Genomic DNA, 19,881 nt, shown 5'->3' with positions numbered 1-19,881 from the left:
CGAAAACTTGCCTGTGCCTGGGCTGGAGTATGCACAACACTCTGGAGTCCGTCTATCTGCAACATAGAAGAGATCAGACGCACTCGATCGTGCATATACGCAGCCACCGGGTTGTTGTCATCGTGATCGAACGGTAGAAACATAGCAGAGGTACCAGCCTGGGCGATGGGAAGAAGATATGCAGCTCCGTGTACCATATTCCCAATGATAGAATAAATACATCGTTCCGACGCAGTCAATTCATGTTGGTGTGCGAAAAATGTCACTTGCTTTGATTGCTCACGGATTCGACCAGGATTTCCGTATGTTTTTCAGGATGAATTTGTGACTTTTGCCAAGCACCTGGCTCTACTGTTGGAGACGCGCACAGGTTTCCAGGTCCGGTCAGCCTTGCGGCTGCTTGTGCGCCGACAGGTGGCACTGAACGCGTACTTCAGTGGGATGCCCCCTGCCCAGCAGAGACCGTGTGCGTATCAGTAAAGAACCTGTGTTCGGTAGCCTTTGTGCAAAGCTACCGACAGCGCATTGGGCACCGTGGTCATTCCCTGGGACCTGCACGAGCGTCGCACCTGTGCCGTTTCCGGAGTTCAGACGTCTTGACCCCAGGATACGAGTATCGTAAGAGAGACGTTCTCGTTTGCATAAGGCGGCGTTATGGTCTATCGCTCAAGCGCAGCTTACTGTGTAACCTCATCGTTTGACTGGATGCTTTCGTATATGAAGGAGCCTGCAACCTGGGTCAGGGTAAGAGACGAGTCATCCACGGATAACTCGCTTTCGTCTCGTCAAGAGAGCTCTGGAGCTTTCAGATACTCTGGAGCTTCTCAAAAGAATGGTTAGCCATACCAGTCTCCTGTCTCTGTGGTGCTTGCATAGCGTTCGCTCCGTTAGGCGGCAACGTGCACTCGGTATCGGAATAGCGATATGCTGGTGCTGCGTCTTTTGTCGGAATAGAGTCTCTTCGCATATGGATGTCCATGAAGCTCATTGGTTCACGCTATACGTTCCGCTTTCCAGACGATAGACACGGGCTCATCTCTTTGATTCGTGGACATTTGCAGACACCAGTTTGTTATTTCTACATAGGCGAGGCACTCGAATCCACACTGCTGAGCGAGGATCGCTTCGATGCCGACTCTAAGCATGCTGGCAAGCGTGTCCAGCAAAACGTTATTGCCTTGGAACGTTTGAGAGGATTCGGTCTGAGAGCTCTCCATCTACAGTTGCGTGAACAACCAGAGGTCTAAAAAGAGACCACATCGACTTGCTCACGATGATAAATGCATGAGTCTTTAAGGAGTGTAACGATCCCACAGTTGCTCTAGAAACCGGTGCGTGTTACTGGATGACAGTCTGTCTGAGAAACGAGCACCTTCAAGCTCTGTTGGCGAGCACCCACCTTTTCCCGCTGTTTTCAAGCCGTTCTCCTCGACAGAGGGTCCCGGCACTTGCGCTTGCGTCAGCAGAAGCAAACGGATATCCTCAATGAACATTAGAAGGTTCTGGACTCCAAGGTTTAGCTCGTACACTGTGGTCCAGAGCTCTCCCTCATCAGACAGGTTCGTGATGCAAGTCGCCTGCCGTTGCGTGTCCGGCTCCAATGAAACTGCCTGATCAGCAGGCTCTATCACGAGCGCTGCCTTTTGTACCAGGGTGCTGTAGGCCTTTCCGATCTGGTCACAAAGCTCTTTCAGCTGTTTTAGTAATCGTTGTCGCAGCTCTGCCCCAGGCGGGAGCGAACGTCTCCGCTCCGCGAAACGCTGGCCTGTTACTGTTCCTGAACTGCTCGTGTTTGCCTCCATCGACTCCAATAAAAGGCTCTTCTTCTAGAAGAAAAGCCCGGGTGGTCACGTACTTGGCGATATGTTCAACACTAACACAGTCTTGAAAAAGCTTGTTGGACGCATCCACACGTTATCCACTCAAGTTGCCGCAACTGGTTAGAATAACAGAAATCGAGTAATTTGACCCGCAACGATAACGCTACAGCGTTTTCCACTAGAAAATAAGAACCCGAAACAAGGCGTTCTTCATGTCGACATGGGTATACGATGCAGGACCGTGAATCAGATGACATTGATGGACATGGGAAGCTCCTCTAAGGCCGCCAGCGGCGTGACCTTCGATACTTTCAGGAGCCTTGTCTATGCTCGAGGCCGTCGAGCGGGGCATACCAAGAAAAACGCGCTCCTTTAGCATCGGTGCTCTCGAGCGTCTCGAGTCGACGCCAGGTTTCCTAACCAGGACGCTTTAGGAAGCAGAGGTTCTGGAAACGCGCCCATGAATTATGAGACAGAACCAATAACGATACAGCCGTTGCTGGAACGATAGGTACAGATGCTTCCGCTGAATAGCACTTGCACCTCCATCCTGAGCATGTAGAGAGAAACGTCCGCAACGAGAATCCAGATCGTCAACAGTCTCAAGTGACCAGTAGAGCGCTTTTCATGCGTTCAAGAGTCAAGTTCTTGGTGTTTGGCCTCGATCATGCCCCGCTCAACGCTAAGACCTGAGGTTTGGCCCTCCCAAAACGGACTTGCCGTGCGAAAGCATACCATTTGAATAGGAGTGGTCCCTTCAGGTTCATCCGGCCTCGTCTGGGACAAGTGGTCGTCACAGCTTTTCCGTCGCCGCTGTCGCGAATCGATGCCTTGTCTCTTTCGGAAGAACAGACACCAGCGATTCAGAAACTTGTTTGTTCGTCTTTGGACAGAAGCAAAAATAGCTTTCTCGGGGGCGCACTCTTATCCCAAATGTTTTCGTCGGGTATAGATGTGCATAAGGCAACGAGAGTCACAACCGAAAACTAGATTTTTCGAATACGTAAATGCAGCCGAGGTATCAACGCTAACAGCACAACTGCGATGATCAAATACCCGACAAAAATGAGCGGTTTGAGCCATAGCGCATAGAACGCATGAACACGATACGTGATTTCGAGGTACGAATCCGTTTGCGGACTCAGATCAGTCACCAGATTGCGTCGTCTGACGTGCACCACCGTACGCGGAACGAAATCGAGATAGCCGTATCCTTTCCAGTGTTCAATGGATAGCGTATACAACTGCTGATCATCTGGTATCTGAATATCCAGTACCACGGCGGCATTGGGCAAAACAACCCACAAATCCAAATCATCGATGACAAGGCCATGCAGCGGGGGTGTTAGCGCCTGGTGTAATCGAAACGTACCACCTCCGAGATGCTTCCAAATATCGCCGGCACGAACAGGAACCTCGAATCCGAACTCGATATTAGTCCTCCATGATGGAGCTAACGGGAAGCGAGGCCGTAGCCCCAAAACCTGGTGTGTATTCCGTTTCGCACCTAGCGCAGCAACAGTCCTCTTTCCCTCTGGCGTCTGCCATCGCTTGTATTGTTCAAATGGTGCCAACAGACGCGACAGCGAATGAAATCCTGAGGTCGAAATGTTACCAGTAATGTCGCGATAAAAAAAGTTGCGAGCGTTCGCGGGAACAACGGCAAAAAACTCTTGAATCGTGCGTGTAGCAAAGGGGTTCTGCTGAAGGGCCACGAGCAAGTCGAGCCTGGACCAGGTGCCTTCTTTGGCTGCGGGGTAATCATTCAGGAGAGTCATCGTCTCTGTGACCTGGATATGACCACGATGCGATACAGCCAGAACCCGTTTCGCCTTAAGCGCACGAAAAGTTCCCGCCAACGCCATAGCGGAGAGTGCAATATCGCTTGGCTCGAGACCCGACGGGGCATCGAATGCCAAATCCACGTGTGCTGCCTCTAGCATGGAATGATCTGCATCTGTAAACGGGCCATATCTTACTTCAAAATCGAATTCCGAATCCTGAGAGGCTGCCTTCTCGATGTCACCCGGTGCGATACGGATGGATGCCGGCTCAAGGCCCTCTGGCGAGCCAACGAGTCGGGCACGAAAGCCACTTGGTGAAGCTACTTTCTGTATCTGCAATCGTTGTTCCTGAACAGGATACAGAGACTTGACGAGCATCGATTCCAAGCGGAAACGGTATCGTTGCACGAGCGCATCACGCGGCTTCGATTTGGTTTGATTGAAGCTTTCGTCTAGTGCTCGCACGTGCGCCAGAGGACAAACGCCTCGCACGAGCAAATATGAGAGTTCGAGTTTCAAGGGTTTATTCCGCGAGCTTTCGCCAGCGAATATGTTCAGCGCTTGCGCTTCGTTGCAGGCAGCATCATCCGGACAACGCAGCACCATAAAATGTCCAGGATATCCTGAACTGGTGTTAAAAGCGCGGATCTTTAACGTGCCTGAGTGGCGGACACCCTTGCCGTCCGAGCTTTTCCCAGACCCGCCTCGCTCCCGCACAGCTGTGAAGGATACCAGGCGATCGGTCTCGTAGTCGGTAAGGTTCAAACAAACTCTTTTGACGCCATCGGAAACGCCAGCGACCGCAGACTCAGCTTGAAGCTGCAGATCAAGCGTCCAGTGCACCTCCACTAGATTGTCCGCGCGCAGACGGTAGGTCTTAGCTGAGCGGCGTATCCCGATGAGACCCACTGAGCAGGCGTTTCCCATAGCTTCCCCAGCTGCCATCGTCTGGAGTGTACGTGCAAAGAAGCATAAGAAAACGCTTAATAACACGCCATACCATAAAGTCTTCATGAGACCTAATCCACAGCCCAGTGCGATCCGCTATACTAGCAGTGCGGCACTGGGTACAGCCTGGAGCTGGAAGAAACAGTTTCGCATGCGCGCGGCGCGGGGGCCACTTTCCGTCATGCGTCCTTATAATCCATATTTATCCCAAACGTATCATACTTGTTTCGTTTACGACGTGGTGCATGCATTCCAGCCAGGTTCATAGAACACGAAACCCTAAACCGCTTGTTCTCTTCCTGCCTTTGGATCTTTTTTCCGAACATGTTTAAATCTGTACAGTTTGAACAGTCGAAGAGCAGCAACCAAAGATTGAAAATGCATACGAAATCTTAAGATGCTCGGGCGTCTTTTCGGATTGACTAGTTCGACGGTTCGCCGCTGGAATTCGTTACGACACCGGAATCCAGATGATTCGTGAAGCAACTGAACAAGGATTTTTAAAATTAGCGATAACCTGATCAAATCCGTGCGTGCACCTTTCCACTCTTCTCCTTTCCTCATGTATAGTAGGCTCAAATCACGCATTTTCCAAGCTTTCAATCTTGCTGTTTCGAGGCAACTCGCTAGCACAGCAGTTCGCATCGCTTCCTAGACAAGGAAAACAGCCCGAGGTCGTCCCTCGATCAATTGCTCACAAAATCGGGCCGAAAGTTCAACGAGATATTATCTCGCTTAATCTATTCCGCTCGAAAAACAAGTGCTCCTCTCTCGGTGACCACCGACGATACTGCACTCGACACCAGCATGAAACCTGTCACGAGCCATGCTTTTGGAGGCTCTTGCTTCTTCTTTTCATATGGACAAGGGTCTTGGACTCGGACTTTAGTCATCAAAGCGATCGGTTCCGGTCAAGAGTGCTTCACCATGTCGCAACAAAAAACAGGCAACGGATCAAAACGCTCGACGAGCATTCTACAACCTGGATTTTGCATCCGCTACTTTTTTCCTCAAGGATAACATTGCGTTTCACAAAACCTCTGTCGAACGGTGCAGCGTTGGCTTGCGTGAGCAACAAACAGGGTTCTCACCGAAGGGTCGCCAAATAGAGGGGCATGATCGTCGGGTACGATACCAGGCGCGGAAAAGTTAGAGCGCATCGGGGGTATCCCTCTATACCCGACAAGGGCGTGTGCCGTGCGATGAAGCGAGCGTTTACGTGCCATAAGTCGGGGCTTCGAGGAAGAGACTCAGTGCGTATATCGAAACACCTGACCATAATCGAGTGTAGCTGCTGCGACGGGTGCAACGATGCTGGATACAAAGACGATGAAAACGGAAAGTGAAACGGATATCGAATCTACCGGATGTGCAATAAATGCGTCGCCAACACCGGGAAGAGGTGGAATCGGTACTTGAACGCTGTCGTCATAATCATTCAACTGCTGCCAATGGAGCTGTAGAGAAAAGAGATATCAACCTATTTAAAGCCAGAGACAAACTAGAGGAAACGTAGGGAGTAACAGAAAAATCCCCGCAAAGTCTGGTGATAATGGTATTGGGGATATATCAAAACGATGCCATGTGGGCCGGATTCGGCAGCATCGATCTCTTCCATTCTATTCTGATACAGGTATAAAGCGTCTTGTGTACCGCGAACATGGATTCGAGTTCAGCCTGTTGCTCTGCACCCAAAATCCCTCTTTCTCTCTGTCGTTGGGAATGACTTTGGTTTCCCTGCTGTATTCGCGGACATGCGATTTGGCACAGACGCCTCTGATATATTTCAAAGCCGAACTCTTGACTTTGTCGGATTGTGTCGGAGCTGCGCCTGCCACAATACCAAAGGTGCCATCGTTTTTGTTCCAGGGCCACTGCAGGCGTACGAGGGCCCCTTGAAGAGGAACACCTTCTTCATCCCAGAAGCTCTGGTTTCTGGCGCTGCATGGTCTGTGTCAGCCGACGACTGCGTCGAATGCGATGCAACCATTCATTTCGTTCGCTGCAACACGATGCTTCGTGTCCCGCGTTGCCGATTCGCGTGTTTAACTCCTGCTTCGGGTTGAGCGACGACGGATTTCTCGTAGAAGGCATCCGAGCTTCCAAGAAATGAACATTTTCTCGTGCCTGGAGACTGCAGGGGCCGCACGCATAGGCGCTTGCACAGCGTAGCTCGTTCCAGTGCGTGGGCGATCCCTCCGGAACGCTGACGCTTTCAGGAGAGCATCACACAGGCCCCAGGACAGTAGCAGTAAAACAAAGACGCTCGTGGAGTGCCGCTCCGAATGAGACAGCAGTGTCCAGGTCGGTAAGTAAAAAGTGCTCGATCGAAACGAATGCGTCCTCGACATCACCAGAAAACTACAGAATGCATCTTTACGATCCGTATCGGTCCATCCCCATGCGATCTCAAGGTCTCCATCTCCTGCGTTTCCATCTATAGAGTACACTGCCCACTTTCGACCGCACTGCACTTGACTGGCCACAACGGGGATTGGCAAAAGCGCAAATGAATAATGCGCAGAAAGCCAGAGACTAGAGCACACCTCTCTATCGCTGCTGGCTCTTCTCTTCGATGCTTTTCGTCACAAGTTCTAGTCACGGCACTGCGGCCGAGAGACATCCTTTCCATTTCATAGAAGTAATGTATTCATTGACTAGCTCCATCGCCTGAAAGTCTACCCCGATTCCAATGCCTCTAATTCGTTCTCTCCATACGAAAGGCCGATCTTGGCCTCGTACCCCTCTGCCTCCATCCGGGCTCAACCCAGTGCTCCTGATGTAATTCAATATACGCTTGACGACATCTCCGTAACCGAGACTGGTGACGTAGTAGGCACCGCAATGATCGTCGTCGAGACGACTGTCGGAATGACGGTCGTTGGCACGATCGTTGGAATGACGGTCGTCGGGATGACCGTAGGAATGACGGTCGTCGGGATGACGGTAGGGATTACCGTTGGCACTGGCGTCACACTTGGTGGTGGTGGTGGTGGCGGCAATTTCGTCAACGGTACCTTCGGTGTCGAGATCACCTGCTTCACGTACTGGCATTGCACCTGACCCGCCTGGCATTCAACCGGGCACTGGGTCACCTGCACCTGCTGATACCACCGATACATCTGCTGGTACTGCTGCTGGTACTGCTGCTGGTACTGCTGCTGGTACTGCTGCTGGTACTGCTGCTGACATTTCTGAACTTCCTCGTACTGTTGCGTGCAAACCTTGCAAACCTCGTATTGCTCGTAGGCAGCACAGACCTGCACGTTCGCGTACTGACACACCTGGGTGCAAATCGGCGTTGGCGTAGCCGTTGCTTGAACCTGCTCGTACTGGTACCAGCGATACATGGGCTGTTTCTTCATGGGCATGACGGTCTTCTTCACCGGAATCACCGTCTTCTGCACCTGCTGCACTTGTTGCACCTGCTGCACCTGCTGCACCTGCTGGCATACGGTCTGCTTTTTCTCGCAAACCTGTTGTGTCGTGTACTGAACGCACGCCTGCTTCGGCACACAAGTTGCTGTGTACGTCACAGGTGTGCACTGCACCTGTGGAGTCACCGTCACTTGCTGTTGATACCAGCGACCCTCCGTGTCCAGGGCTTCAGCGGCCACACTCGAGGCAAGGCCCACGAGCAGCGCCAGACTGAGCACTACGAAGATAAAGTTGCGCACTTGAAGTTTGTACTGCATTATATTTTACCCTTTTGAAGAAATCTTGCGTAGTACAACCTGAAACGCTACGCTCTCTGCGACGTCTTCTTTTCGAACAGAGACAACGACAATCAACGATCACGTGAATGGATTTCGCAAGTTCGCGTCACCACATAATGCCACGTAGCCGACGGTGTCTGTCCACAACCGCCACGCCGCAGAAGAATCCAGTCGAGGTGTCTCGAGCTCTGTTTTCCTTAGAGATTTCACTGGCCAGGAACGCACCATCACAACGGACACGTGTCCCCACCAAAAATGGATTTCGCCGTTGGAGCCCGCGAAACTTGTGGTAGAAATGAACGCATTTTGGGAGAAAATCGAAGGCGATGCGTGGCGTCGTGATCCCCAGCGCGTCGCATCGCATCGCTGGACGCGCGCGTCCGTTGGCAGCTCGAATCCGGAGCGCAATGCCCCTTGCGGCTTCTTCGTTGCCCTCGCCGGTGATCTGCACGCGCTGCGGGTGCTCGTCGATCACGAGGCAACCGGAGGCGTGTCTCGAGTCGACGCTGCTGCGCTGTTGCTGGGCGGGTATCGCGTGGATGGCGCTTTCGGCGACGCAGCGGGGGGTTCAAATGGCGCTGAGCAATGGCGCATTCGCTGGGTTCATGCGTTCTACGCAACGTGACGAGTGATCGGGGTCTTCTGCGAGCTGCATGCGCCCCCGAAAGGCATGGAGGTGTCTTCACGCTTCCTTGGTTGCGGACGGCAATCGCACTGCATGCAGGGAATTCGGCTCGAATGATCGATTGATGGTGCAGTCGAGAAAACGGGGCGATGCGAGCAGCACGGGCGTGCATGGATCGGCAGACAAATGATAGAGACAAAGCTATATATTTTGAGAATGACGCACAGAAACACGAGCATTTGGATTGCGTATGCTCGTTCCCCATGCGTCGACGGGAGACTGGTACGCGCTGCCGCCAGCGTGCGATAGCGAGCAACGTCGCCGGCATCGATTAGAAGCTGGTTCGCGTCTCGGAAGCTGCAATCTGTAGTTGCCGGTTCGCAGTCGCCTATACGTGATTCAGGAGAAGGGTTGCAAATAAGCTTGCGACAGCCGGAGCTGCACGGCATGCCCTGTTCTGTCGCTGCAGCGAAAGATAACCTGTAAGCTTCGATATTAACGAAATATCCGCATACAAAGCATTGCTGCCAGGAATGCGTTTGCTTGCGGCGCATGGGTGAATGTTCGTGAAGCGAATCGGTAAGTGCAGATGCCAGGATACGCCAGAGGTTTGGGGATTCCTCATGAGGCTTGCGCACAAGGTTCGCCAGCGCGACCGGGCCGTCCATTCGCTGGCACTTTGGAATTTGAGCTGGCGGATGCGTTGATTGTATGCTTTGATCACTTTCGATGTAGGTGATGCGAGGCGGAATCCTTGCTTCCTGCCCAAGCAAATGCTAATGTGCTGCACACAGCCTGACGTTTCCGAGGCGCTTCCAACGCCCCGGCTGTTCATGCCTAGGTCGAATTGAGACGCACTCGAAAGCGTTTTATCGGAATTCCTCAGAGAACGGCTCCACGTCCATACGCTGCAGCAATCGACAACTCAGAACGATGCCAAATCGAGAGCGTTCAGGAGATCTGGAATCGTCCCAAAGCTCGATAAAAGTTCCCTGAAACCGAGTGTTACATCCTGCGACATATCAGCGACTTGCTGCATCCAGACCAGAGGAGATCCGCCTGTTTATAGTGTTTCCACTCAACATTGTTCAACCTTCGCTGCATTTAATGGAATGCTTTTCGTGGTGTGTTGCAGGAGATCGGAAACACTACGCAATGTATATTGTTGATTGACGACGAACTTTCTGTAGGAAAGATTCTTTACTGAATAGTGGAACGAGGACTGCATTCCGCATTCAGGTCAGACGTACCACAGCACTCAGATGGTTGGGGAAACTGAAAGAAAGAAGTATAGGCGTCACGCGCCAGAAACTGGTACTGTGAAAGACTGCTTTCGGCCAATGATAGAAAACGAGCCGTTGATCACGTAATGGAAAGCAAAAGCGACGGTAACAGCCACCACGGGCGTCTCTGTTTCTGAACGGCTTGTTCGTGTCGTCCCGAAAACACTGGGATATAGTCGCAAAAAGAGTCGTAGTTCACGCGCGACCATCTTGCACCGAAATCGCAAGGATAGCGTTGCTGGAACGTCGCGATGAGCATGAAGCGGAGCCATATCGGTTTGTTTCAGTCGATGAGACTTGCTTCGGATGAAGCGGTTGAAGCGTATATGGGTATTTGCGGAGACGGAGCCCGTGCAATGTTCGGTAGAACTCGAGGAGAACGAGGACATCATCATCTGTTCGAGCTAGAATGGATTCATTTGACGGCCTGAGTTTCGCTCGTACGGGACGCTCATACAACAGCAACCCTTTCGTCGAATGATCGAAGATCCGTCCCTGACGTCTGGAGATGGCCTTCTGTTCGACAAGCTGGCATCGTTCTATTCCCCTTGCATTTGAGCTTTTGCCGAGACTACCGGGGTAGGACTGCTTTTCATTCCTCAATAGGCTCCGTAGTTCAACCGAATCGAATGATTGTTTTCAATCTTGAAACGTAATGATTGCTTCACTGGGGGAATTTTTTTGTTTGACAGAAAGTTTCATCGATCGGGGATTCCAAATTGCGGGATAGGTAAAGGTGATTGGAAGAGCTTCCATCATGCTGCATCCTACCTTTCATTTCGATTACCCGTACTTTCTCTCGGATATACTGCTCGTTTCGTACGTTCTATCGTGCGCCGAGCCTGCCGCGAGCGACCGTCGTATCGCATATACCGCTGGAGCAGATGCAGCTCGGAGACAGAACGGCTTTGGTATACCACTGCGGGCGTCGGCTCGAGGCGTACTTTACTCGGCGCGGAATCGGGGCTCATCGTCGTTCTGGGAGCCTGCAAGTTGTGCTGATGGACTTACTGCCCGGAACAGCGCGGACCAATATACTAGGAGTCCACTGCGACCAGGGAGACGCCCAGAAGCATTCTACTCACTTCTAATCTCAGATTGTATTGCGTTTCGCACAAGCTGCTTAGGTCTCACTGTAGCACCCAGCACTGCAGAGTCGCAGGAAGCGCAAATCGGGCAGACTCGTCTGGCTTGCGCGACCTTCCGCCTAGAAGGTAAAGTCGCGAAAATACGGAAATCTTTTCCCCTTTGAACGCTTTCCGTAATGGGGCATATAAATTGTCATGTAGTCGCTGGCAAGTGCTTCGTTTCTGTTCTTTTTCCGTCCACACCGGATGTTGATATCCATCGCACAAATCGTAGATCCCCAGTTCATGTATACTTTCGATCAAAAAAATCGGGGATCTCTGGTTCATGTACATGTTATGTCGATGAAAACAAATCGCCCTTCAGGTGGATTTATGGTATTCGAGCCTCTAGAATATTGAGAGCGCCGTTGCGCTCGTGCTACACTCTATGCAAGCGTGTTTTCGTCAAGTCTGAGTGGAACGTGGCGCTTCCGAGGTATTCGTACCATACTGATACTTTTTCGCTTGATTGAGAGCAAAATATGGGGTTTGCGTCCGACGCTGCTCGAAAACCGCGCATGTTCTCCTTTCTGGGGCCGCGTGTTGAAGATTGGCTCGTTTTCGAAGAGTTCATTGCTGCCAGACTACACCAGGAGCGTGGGTGGACGTGCTGTGAAACAGACAACGCGGCGTACCCAGTGGATGGCAGCGCTGTAGGCGGGCACGATACCCCGTGCGAGACCCGAACTCCACATAGTGAAAGTACGTCTCGCAGAACGGACGAGAAAGGCGACACGGAAGGCGGGTCAGAAGCTAAAACAGAGTCGCTCCTTAAATCTCTTGAAGAAGAGAAGAACAAGCTACTGGATGAAAAAAGACGAATGTACAAAGAGCTTAAGCAACTGATCATTCAGGAGCAGCGCTCACAAGTGAGTTCAACGAAAACCACGTAGATCATTTCGGCGTGACCGTGCTTGGTCGTGCTCTTTATATACGCGTTTCGCCCAAGGAAGCTACTTTTGCGCCCTGAGGGCCTCTCTCGAGTTAGCGGGTTCCGTCGCTTTCGTGGTCTCTTAAGATAGTCCTCGAAATCCAAAGGTGCGCAGTCCATCTGATGAAGCTGTGCATGATACACAGTTGTGCATGAAACGAACCGCCCGAGTATTCCGATTTAACATGTTACTATTGACTGGATATTGTATTCTATTTTCATAAACGCACGCCCTGAACGATGATGCAACCGCGATACCCGTGTCAGATTCGCATGGAACGCTGAACGGTTCGCTGTGTTAGTGCCTTTGGGTTTTTTCTGAAGTTTTCGACATGTACAGCCTCGGTATTCCAGGTGCCCTAATAAGGGCAAACGAATTCATGTGTGGTTTTAGGATCTTTGTTCGATTTTTCGGAGCGGCTCCTTATACTCCTTGCCGTTGGAATTCGTTCCGTAATAGGTATCAAGATGCCTCGCGACGTTGTCTAACAAGGGCTCGTGATGTGACCAATACCATTATCCAATTCGTACATACAAGCCCTCACACCGCTCCTTTGCGTACGAGTAGCAATGATTCCATCAGGAATTCTTCTAGTTTTCGATCTTTCTGTTTCAAAGCAACTTGCGGGAGCAGCAATGGTTGCCGCTAAATTAATGAAGAAACGAACTCGACTTGCTTCTATGACGACTTCTGCGCAAGTTCATGCATAGAGTTCACTGAAATTTTCACGTCCAATAATTGATTCGGTTCGAAGGATAAATCGCCTTCACTTTGTGGCGATTGACGGAACAGCACTCGACCGCAGCGTGACCCCGCTCCCGGAATATGTTCCCAAGAGGCTCTAGTCTCTTCTGCCTGCATGGTAAAGGGTCTCGGGCTCCGAATTCAGTTACCGGAGCGATCGCTTACGACGGAGCGTATGTCATTAGTTCGCATCAAAGGATCGCAGACGGACCAAAACGTCTCGACTTGCTCTCAAGCCGGGATTTTCCTTCCGGTAATTGTTTCAAAATTGAGGCGGTCGCTCAGAAAAAGGTAGTAATCTTCGAGCACGGCACTTGATACAGAAAAGGAGCACGGCAGCGAGAGGAGACTTCTGGATCAGTCAGAGCATTTACCGAGCGATGGAGCGAGCTTCTTCGTGCCACAAGGCGGCTCTCGGGGAAGGTGGTACACTGGACATCAGGGAACACCTTGCCAAGTCCACGTGTCACCGCATTTATAGGGCGCACTGAGTCTTTATCTAACGAAGATGAAAATGGCAAACGAAGCGCAGATCGCAACTTCCGCTCATACATGAAATCCGTGCAGAACACCCGGCAGCTGCGAAACTAGAGCATTACCAGTGACTGCAACAATCTGCAGGTGCTGACAGCGGAGCTGGAGCGCGAAAGGAGGCCGGCGTATTTGATGTCTGAGACCGTGGAAAGTTAGAGGAAGCAGTCGCAGAAAAATTCCCCTGACCTATTTGTGTCCATGTCAAGGGTAAAAGCTCCAAACTTTACCGTGTACGCCCTTGGTGCGGGGCCTGTTCCGTTGTATTCTAAGTTGGGTGAAGCGAAACCATGTAGGTGAACAACCAGCCAAATCGTCTACATCGAGGCTGTTGCGAGCGAAGCAACGCAAGGCTGATAGTCTGGGGAACCTGTCACGACATGCATTTTATGACGCACATCGACTTTTGCAAATATTCTCTGGTATATCGAATGATGGAACACCGTTATGATTCACTAAGAGCACCGAAAATCTATCAATGTGTATGTATGAGGAGCCCTAGTCTCGCTGGCCATCTGAACCGTACCGCACCAGTGCCTCGCTCCGTGCGAGTACGCAATCTTCTCTGTCTTGGCCACAGATTTTGTTGCATCGTGCGTCTTCAGCGCGTCAGTACAATGCTTACACCGAGTACCAAAAAATGCTCTCTCAATCACGCTAAACATAAACTTGGTGGACGCTCCAGAGGCAAAACGCTGTCCCGCCTACTGATCAAGGCGTTCACGATTCGACGAAGAAAGCGCTTGCTTGTATTGTCGCCGGTAGCATCGCACCATAGGAAGTGTCTCAAAGTCGGCTGCTTCTTCGAATGACGGTCGATCAAGCTACAGCGCACCCTCTCATCCGGCGGTCTCTGTTTCACACGCTTCTTCTCCTTTACCAGTTTCAGCGTGCACCCGCGCTCATGGTGCATATCCATCCTTCCGGACGTATCGATAAGCACTCTAGGGATCCGATTCCTGCACTCGTTGCACGGACTCGTCGAAGTTGCAGGAGTGCCGCAGTTGCGTACTAGTAAACGCCCAGCGCCACGGACTACCACCATACGACGCGTACTATCGGCCGTGTCGCTTTCCAACTCGTCGAACAGCTTTGCGAGTGCTCGCTCGTTGCCATCAAATAACCGAAACCTTCGACATCCATAGCACCATCTCGTGTACCACTGCCAACGTTCATCCGCATAAGCCTCGTAGACGATCAGGTGCGCTCTGACTGAACCGCACAAAGCATTCCGCACTGCACGATATGGTGTTCCGAGCACAGGACACCTCGTGACACGCTCACTGGACTTGTTGACATGTCTCCTGCCGTGCATGATACCCGCATCTCGATGTTATGGATTCTTGGAAACGTTCACGAGCTTCGAATGCTTTCCATTCGGATCATTGGCTCCCTCCTCCTGAGTTTGAGACACGGCACCGGCGATGTCGGTTTTCAACACTGGATGCACGCCCACGGCAGCGTCTTTCGCTTTTTCATGTGCTTTGAAAGGTTAAATGCGAGTCCCTGTGTTTGACTCAGGCCTAGTTTTCACAAAGCGCGTACAAATATAGATGCCGTCGTTCTCCATCATCCCTATTATGTGCCTCCTATTTTCCCTGTGTAAACGAGAAACCGTGAATGGATATCGTCAGTGCTATTCGCAAACCTGTTCGAATGCTTCATGGTTTCTTGCAGAGAAAAGCTGCAGCTTACTCTAGAGGCTTTACAGCGCAGTAGCGTATAGAAGTGTCTACTTTGATATTGTGATCTCTGATGCGACATGTGCAGACCATAAGGAAAAGCGGCTTGAGAAGCTGAGGGCGCTCGCTTACCGTCGATACAATCTGGTCTGCTCCGGAGCGCGCTGCTCGAAAACACGAAGAGGCGCATGATGCTAGGAAATTCGGCATCAAGTTCCGAACATCCTTTGGATGCAACCGTTGTCGGTACTTACCCAAGAGCAGTACGATGAGTTTGGTCGATCTGAAGCGACTCCTGCTCTCCGTGCCGCATATCTTTCATGCTCGTTGCGAACTCGAACGCTTCCGAAACCACCAGCTACTCATTTGCATCTGTCGATGCCGCATGAAACGTTTCCATTCTGCGCTGCTTTTCTGGGCCAGCATAATGCGGCTATCACTAGTGCAACGTCCACAGGCTGCAACCCATGAAGAGCTCTAAATTTACCAACACATGATTTCTGGATTGCTCTGATGCTTTCTACCACGGGCGCTGGTGATGAGGCGACCACCTGCATGTCGCGGAGACGCGTCAAGCTATTCTCGGAAGCATGTGTGCATATCATGGATCCTGCGATAAGACGGTTTTGCATCAACTGTTCAGAGCATCAGTTGGCGCACGATGGTTCAACAGGAGAATTCGAGAGGAATTCGGACAGCTGGCAGGCCTGAGTCCAGACCTCCGAAAAACAGTTTTTCAACGAGACGCCGCAACCTGAGAGAGGTTATGCGAGCCCGCTTCGTGTACAAAGCCTCACGATCCCGAATGGCGCCCCGCATCACTCGTTTTGGAAGATCCTCACCATGAACGTCGTTTATTACGACGGCTTCAGGACGGATCCGTAGATATCTTTCCGATCCGACAGTCTTTTCTTGTTGTCCTTCTTGGTTGCACCTTTGGGAGCAGCTCATTCTCTTCTTTGTCCGATGATTTCTTCACCTTCTCCTGTGCTATACGGGGTGACATTTCCGTGGTTGCCATGATCTAAATCTGTTTTTCCTTCGGGATTTAGACGAATTGGATGGACTTGGGGCCGAAGCTCGCCTGTTCTACGTATGTATTATCTCTTCCTCGAGCACTTTTTCGTCACCTTCCCCGTAGCGAGCACGTCAGTGGACAGGAACGCGCTTTTCCGCTCCATCTCATGCACGAAGAGAGAAGCAACAAAGCACTTGAGAGCTGCTGCAGAGAGAGCATTACCCGTCGAAGAGCGGTTTCAGACCTACGAACGACACGCATGTTGTTCTATGAGCCTAAAAATGATGTGAGACAGCGAAGGAGTTGCTTCCGATTGGATTGAAATGAAAAGTGTAGTCTGGTACGAACAGCAGCTCATCGCAAATCTCAGTTGCGTACTTGTTGACAGCTTTCTACTTATGCACAGCGACGTTGTCGTAGGCTAGGGCAGAATAACGTGGGACATGGAAGCTACGAGGTGCTTTGACGAAGGATGAGGTGTTGGACGATCCCGTCCGGTTGGCGATATGCAGGCGACCACACAACAGCATCGCCGCTATGGCTAGTGTCGTTGTCATTCTGCTTCTTTCTGTTGTAGAAACAGCAGTTTGCCAATCGTTTTGGACACATATTCAGGACTACATTGTTTCCAGACTGCACGCTTATCGAATGAGAAGAATATCCGTCCCCGCAGAAATTAGCGTTCGCGTTTCAATACGGAATCTAGTGTGTGTTGTTCAACGCATGACGCTTTCCCCGAGAAGCGCGCCTTTCTCTTCGTCCATACATGTCTCTTCATATCGATTCGTGCCATGGATACAGAATCTTTCCATCCTCTCACTTCTTTGCTAGAATTTCGGAGAGAACGTACGGATTGGAATGCATTACCGGGACGACAATCTTGCGCTTGAAAAGTGTGATAACTTCTGGTTTGATTACACGATGCTCTGGATAAGGACTACAAGAAGCGCGGTTCACGTATTTTCTGACGGTAGCATCACTGTCTTGTACAAGTAAGGTCGTTTTCACAAGTTACCATTGACAACAAAGTCTTTTGGCATCCTCTTTTCATGTCGCAGGATACATTCATTTTATTGAACATGTACGAGAAAAGTAAACAAGAACGAAAATTGTGCCAGTACATCTATTCTAGAATTCACTGCACTGTGTAGAACGTATGTGCTCCGCCTCCATCTCAACAGCACGTATCAGGAGCACAGCACCAGCAGTCTGTTCGCGTCGGTGCTCGGCACCTCTGCGTAGCAAGCGTTCGGCGAACCTGTGGAGCTGGAAAACCCAGGACGTGCACGCGTTCGCAGTCGCACGGTTCGCGGTACCACGAGAAAACCACGCCCGCCCTGGTGCGCTTTCGTGGGCCCTTGGCATAGCCAGCCGTGCGTGTGGTCTGAGTGTATCGCTTTTGATTCATGGATGTGTTTTCAGGAAATTCGAAAAGCTCCAATGACGCCGCATAGCCTGTCAGGCACTCGATCTTAAAGTAAGACGTAAGATGTAAAGAAACAGAGCAAGGCTTAAGCGGAACGAAAAGCTTTTGTCGAGTACGCAAACTCCACATATATTCTTGAGGATAGCGAGGTATTACGAGAGACAAGCTTCACGCGAGAAAACTCCAGAAGCTTGTACAGCTACACAGAGTGGTTCCTTCTGCCCCCACAACGCTAAAAGGGCATCTAGCTTGCTGCGAGGACAGCATCAGTCAGACGAGCTGGCAGCTCGCCTGCTCGCAGGGCATTACATATCTCGTGGGCAGCGAGCTTTCCACTGAGCACTGCGCCTTCCATGCTTGCGAAATACATTTGTTGGGTGTAGTCTCCCGCCAGGAAGAAATTTTTGATTGATGTTTTCTGTGCCGGCCGATACGGTTGGAGTCCTTTTGTGGTCTTGTACACCGATCGTGGCGTTTTCACCACGTGGTACTTGCGCAGGCGTGCCGGTTGCTCAGCGTGCGGGCCAAAATGACGCGGAAAGAGAATCTCGAGCTCTGCCATCGTTGCTTGCACAATAGCTTCATCGGAACGACCAATCCAATCTTTCGCTGGCGCGAATACGAGTTCCAGCATGGACCGGTCTGGGTCCGCGTACCCTCGACAGGTATTGCTCATGTCGGCGTAGACACTTAGAAGCGGCGAACGGGAGAAAAGCAAATGGTCAACGTCGGTGAGCTTCCGATCAAACCACAGGTGAATATTGATAACGGGAACACCTTCGAGATGTTCAAGACGAGCGAACTCGGGGAACGTATGTTTCCATACCTCTGGAACGAGCAATTTCAGAATGTCTACGGGTACAGCAGATACATAGGCATCGGCTTCAATCACCTCTCCAGATTTGAGTTTCAAACCTCGAACGAGGCAACTTTTCTCGTCGTAGATAATTTCGCTTACTCGTTGGTTGCATTTAACGACTCCACCTGCAGCTTCTATGGCCTGTACCAACGGTTCACAGAGCCGCTCAGGTGGCGCACCGTCCAGGAACGCCATCTTGCTACCCTTTGCCTCCTGAAGGAAACGGTTCAAAGCAACGAGTACAACTGAAGCGCTGATTTCGTCGGGATTGATGAAATTCAACGCTTTGCTCATTGCAATAAAGATCTCATCATTCACACGTTCGGGTATACCTTGCTGGCGAAGCCACTCCGTCCAGGTGAGTTTGTCGCATCCATCGACATACGCTTGTCCCTTCAGCATTGCTGGTACAAGGCCCCTCGCAAACAGCACTTTCTCCCGCCAGGTTAGCATTTCACGGTTCGAAAGTATCGCCCAGATCCCGTTCAGGGGCGCCGGAAGTGCTTCGGGAAAGTCGAAACGCGAGTACTCACCAGGTCTCTCCCGCATGTTGAAAATCATGGAGTGCTCTTTCCATTGGAGACGGTCTTCAATACGGAGCTCACGAAACAACTGGAGCATATTTGGGTACGCGCCAAAGAAGATATGCAGACCGGTTTCGTACCAGTCACCGTCGGCGTCCTTCCATGCGGCTACCTTGCCACCAAGCACATTCCGCGACTCGAGCACGATAGGTCGAACGCCTGCCTCGGCCAGGTACTTCGCACAAGAGAGACCTGCAAGCCCACCGCCAGCGATAACGATCTCTTTGCCTGGTATGCCAACTGGCTGAGGCGCCTGTAGCGGTGGAACAGGCCGTCCTAGGAGCCCTCGCAGACAGAGGCGGCGAGGCCGCACGCTCCCGCATCTATAAGCGTGCAGGCGAGTAGAACCTACTCGTCCAGGACACCATGCCCCCAAGTGCTTGTTGAAAACTCCACATGGAAGAATGAAGGCGCTGTCTTGTTCACTGGCAAGTCCTCGACTCGTGCTGTAGCGAAGCGGCCTCGACTCGAAGCTGTTCACCCTGACGCCGGACTCGAGCCGTTGTTCGAATGCGGCCGCAACACTCATTTGATACGAAAAGCGAAAGTGTAAATCTATTGAAATCCTACGATTGTGGAGCTTGTGCAGGTTTCGAGTGTATGCAAAGACTCCAATATACGTTTCTAAGCGTTGCGTGACTCAGAGAAGAGTTATTTTGTTGGAATCGATGGCGATCATTGCAAACGTGAAGACTGTATAAGCTAGACATTTGGAATAATTCAGAATAAAAAGGACGGAGAGGAAATTTTACCGAGACGCCCTTGGTATTGCAAGCAGCTTTCGAGATGACGCCGCTCTGTC

The 19,881-nt window shown here is 51.3% G+C and overlaps 4 protein-coding genes and 1 non-coding gene across 5 annotated transcripts, besides 1 other annotated feature; all 5 read right to left on the bottom strand.

Moving 5' to 3' along the window:
• Nucleotides 1–1,292: 1,292 nt before the first annotated feature.
• On the bottom strand, nucleotides 1,293–1,802 carry CYME_CMK155C (hypothetical protein; the record flags this gene model as incomplete). Its single annotated transcript, XM_005536508.1, has 1 exon — nucleotides 1,293–1,802. The coding sequence occupies one exon, from the start codon at nucleotides 1,800–1,802 to the stop codon at nucleotides 1,293–1,295; it is 510 nt and encodes a 169-aa protein (XP_005536565.1).
• A 1,004-nt stretch (nucleotides 1,803–2,806) lies between these two features.
• CYME_CMK154C (hypothetical protein, conserved) lies at nucleotides 2,807–4,618 on the bottom strand (the record flags this gene model as incomplete). The annotated part of the gene is made up of 1 exon (XM_005536507.1): nucleotides 2,807–4,618. The coding sequence occupies one exon, from the start codon at nucleotides 4,616–4,618 to the stop codon at nucleotides 2,807–2,809; it is 1,812 nt and encodes a 603-aa protein (XP_005536564.1).
• A 2,720-nt stretch (nucleotides 4,619–7,338) lies between these two features.
• On the bottom strand, nucleotides 7,339–8,247 carry CYME_CMK153C (hypothetical protein; the record flags this gene model as incomplete). Its single annotated transcript, XM_005536506.1, has 1 exon — nucleotides 7,339–8,247. One exon carries the CDS (start codon nucleotides 8,245–8,247, stop codon nucleotides 7,339–7,341), a length of 909 nt encoding a protein of 302 aa, XP_005536563.1.
• Nucleotides 8,248–10,090: 1,843 nt separating this feature from the next.
• On the bottom strand, nucleotides 10,091–12,323 carry CYME_CMK152T. The gene has a single exon (XR_002461383.1). It is a non-coding gene; the product is annotated as a hypothetical transcript (transcript).
• Nucleotides 11,646–12,260: a sequence feature (possible transcribed region).
• A 5,557-nt stretch (nucleotides 12,324–17,880) lies between the features above and the next one.
• CYME_CMK151C (phytoene desaturase) lies at nucleotides 17,881–19,608 on the bottom strand (the record flags this gene model as incomplete). Its single annotated transcript, XM_005536505.1, has 1 exon — nucleotides 17,881–19,608. One exon carries the CDS (start codon nucleotides 19,606–19,608, stop codon nucleotides 17,881–17,883), a length of 1,728 nt encoding a protein of 575 aa, XP_005536562.1.
• Between the last annotated feature and the right edge of the window lie 273 nt (nucleotides 19,609–19,881).

The sequence above is a fragment of the Cyanidioschyzon merolae genome, chromosome 11 (genome assembly GCF_000091205.1).
Source record: "Cyanidioschyzon merolae strain 10D DNA, chromosome 11, complete genome".
In the NCBI taxonomy this organism is placed as follows: domain Eukaryota; phylum Rhodophyta; class Bangiophyceae; order Cyanidiales; family Cyanidiaceae; genus Cyanidioschyzon; species Cyanidioschyzon merolae.
The sequence above is the reverse complement of the archived record's forward strand: the minus strand, read 5'-3'. Positions and strand labels throughout refer to the sequence as shown.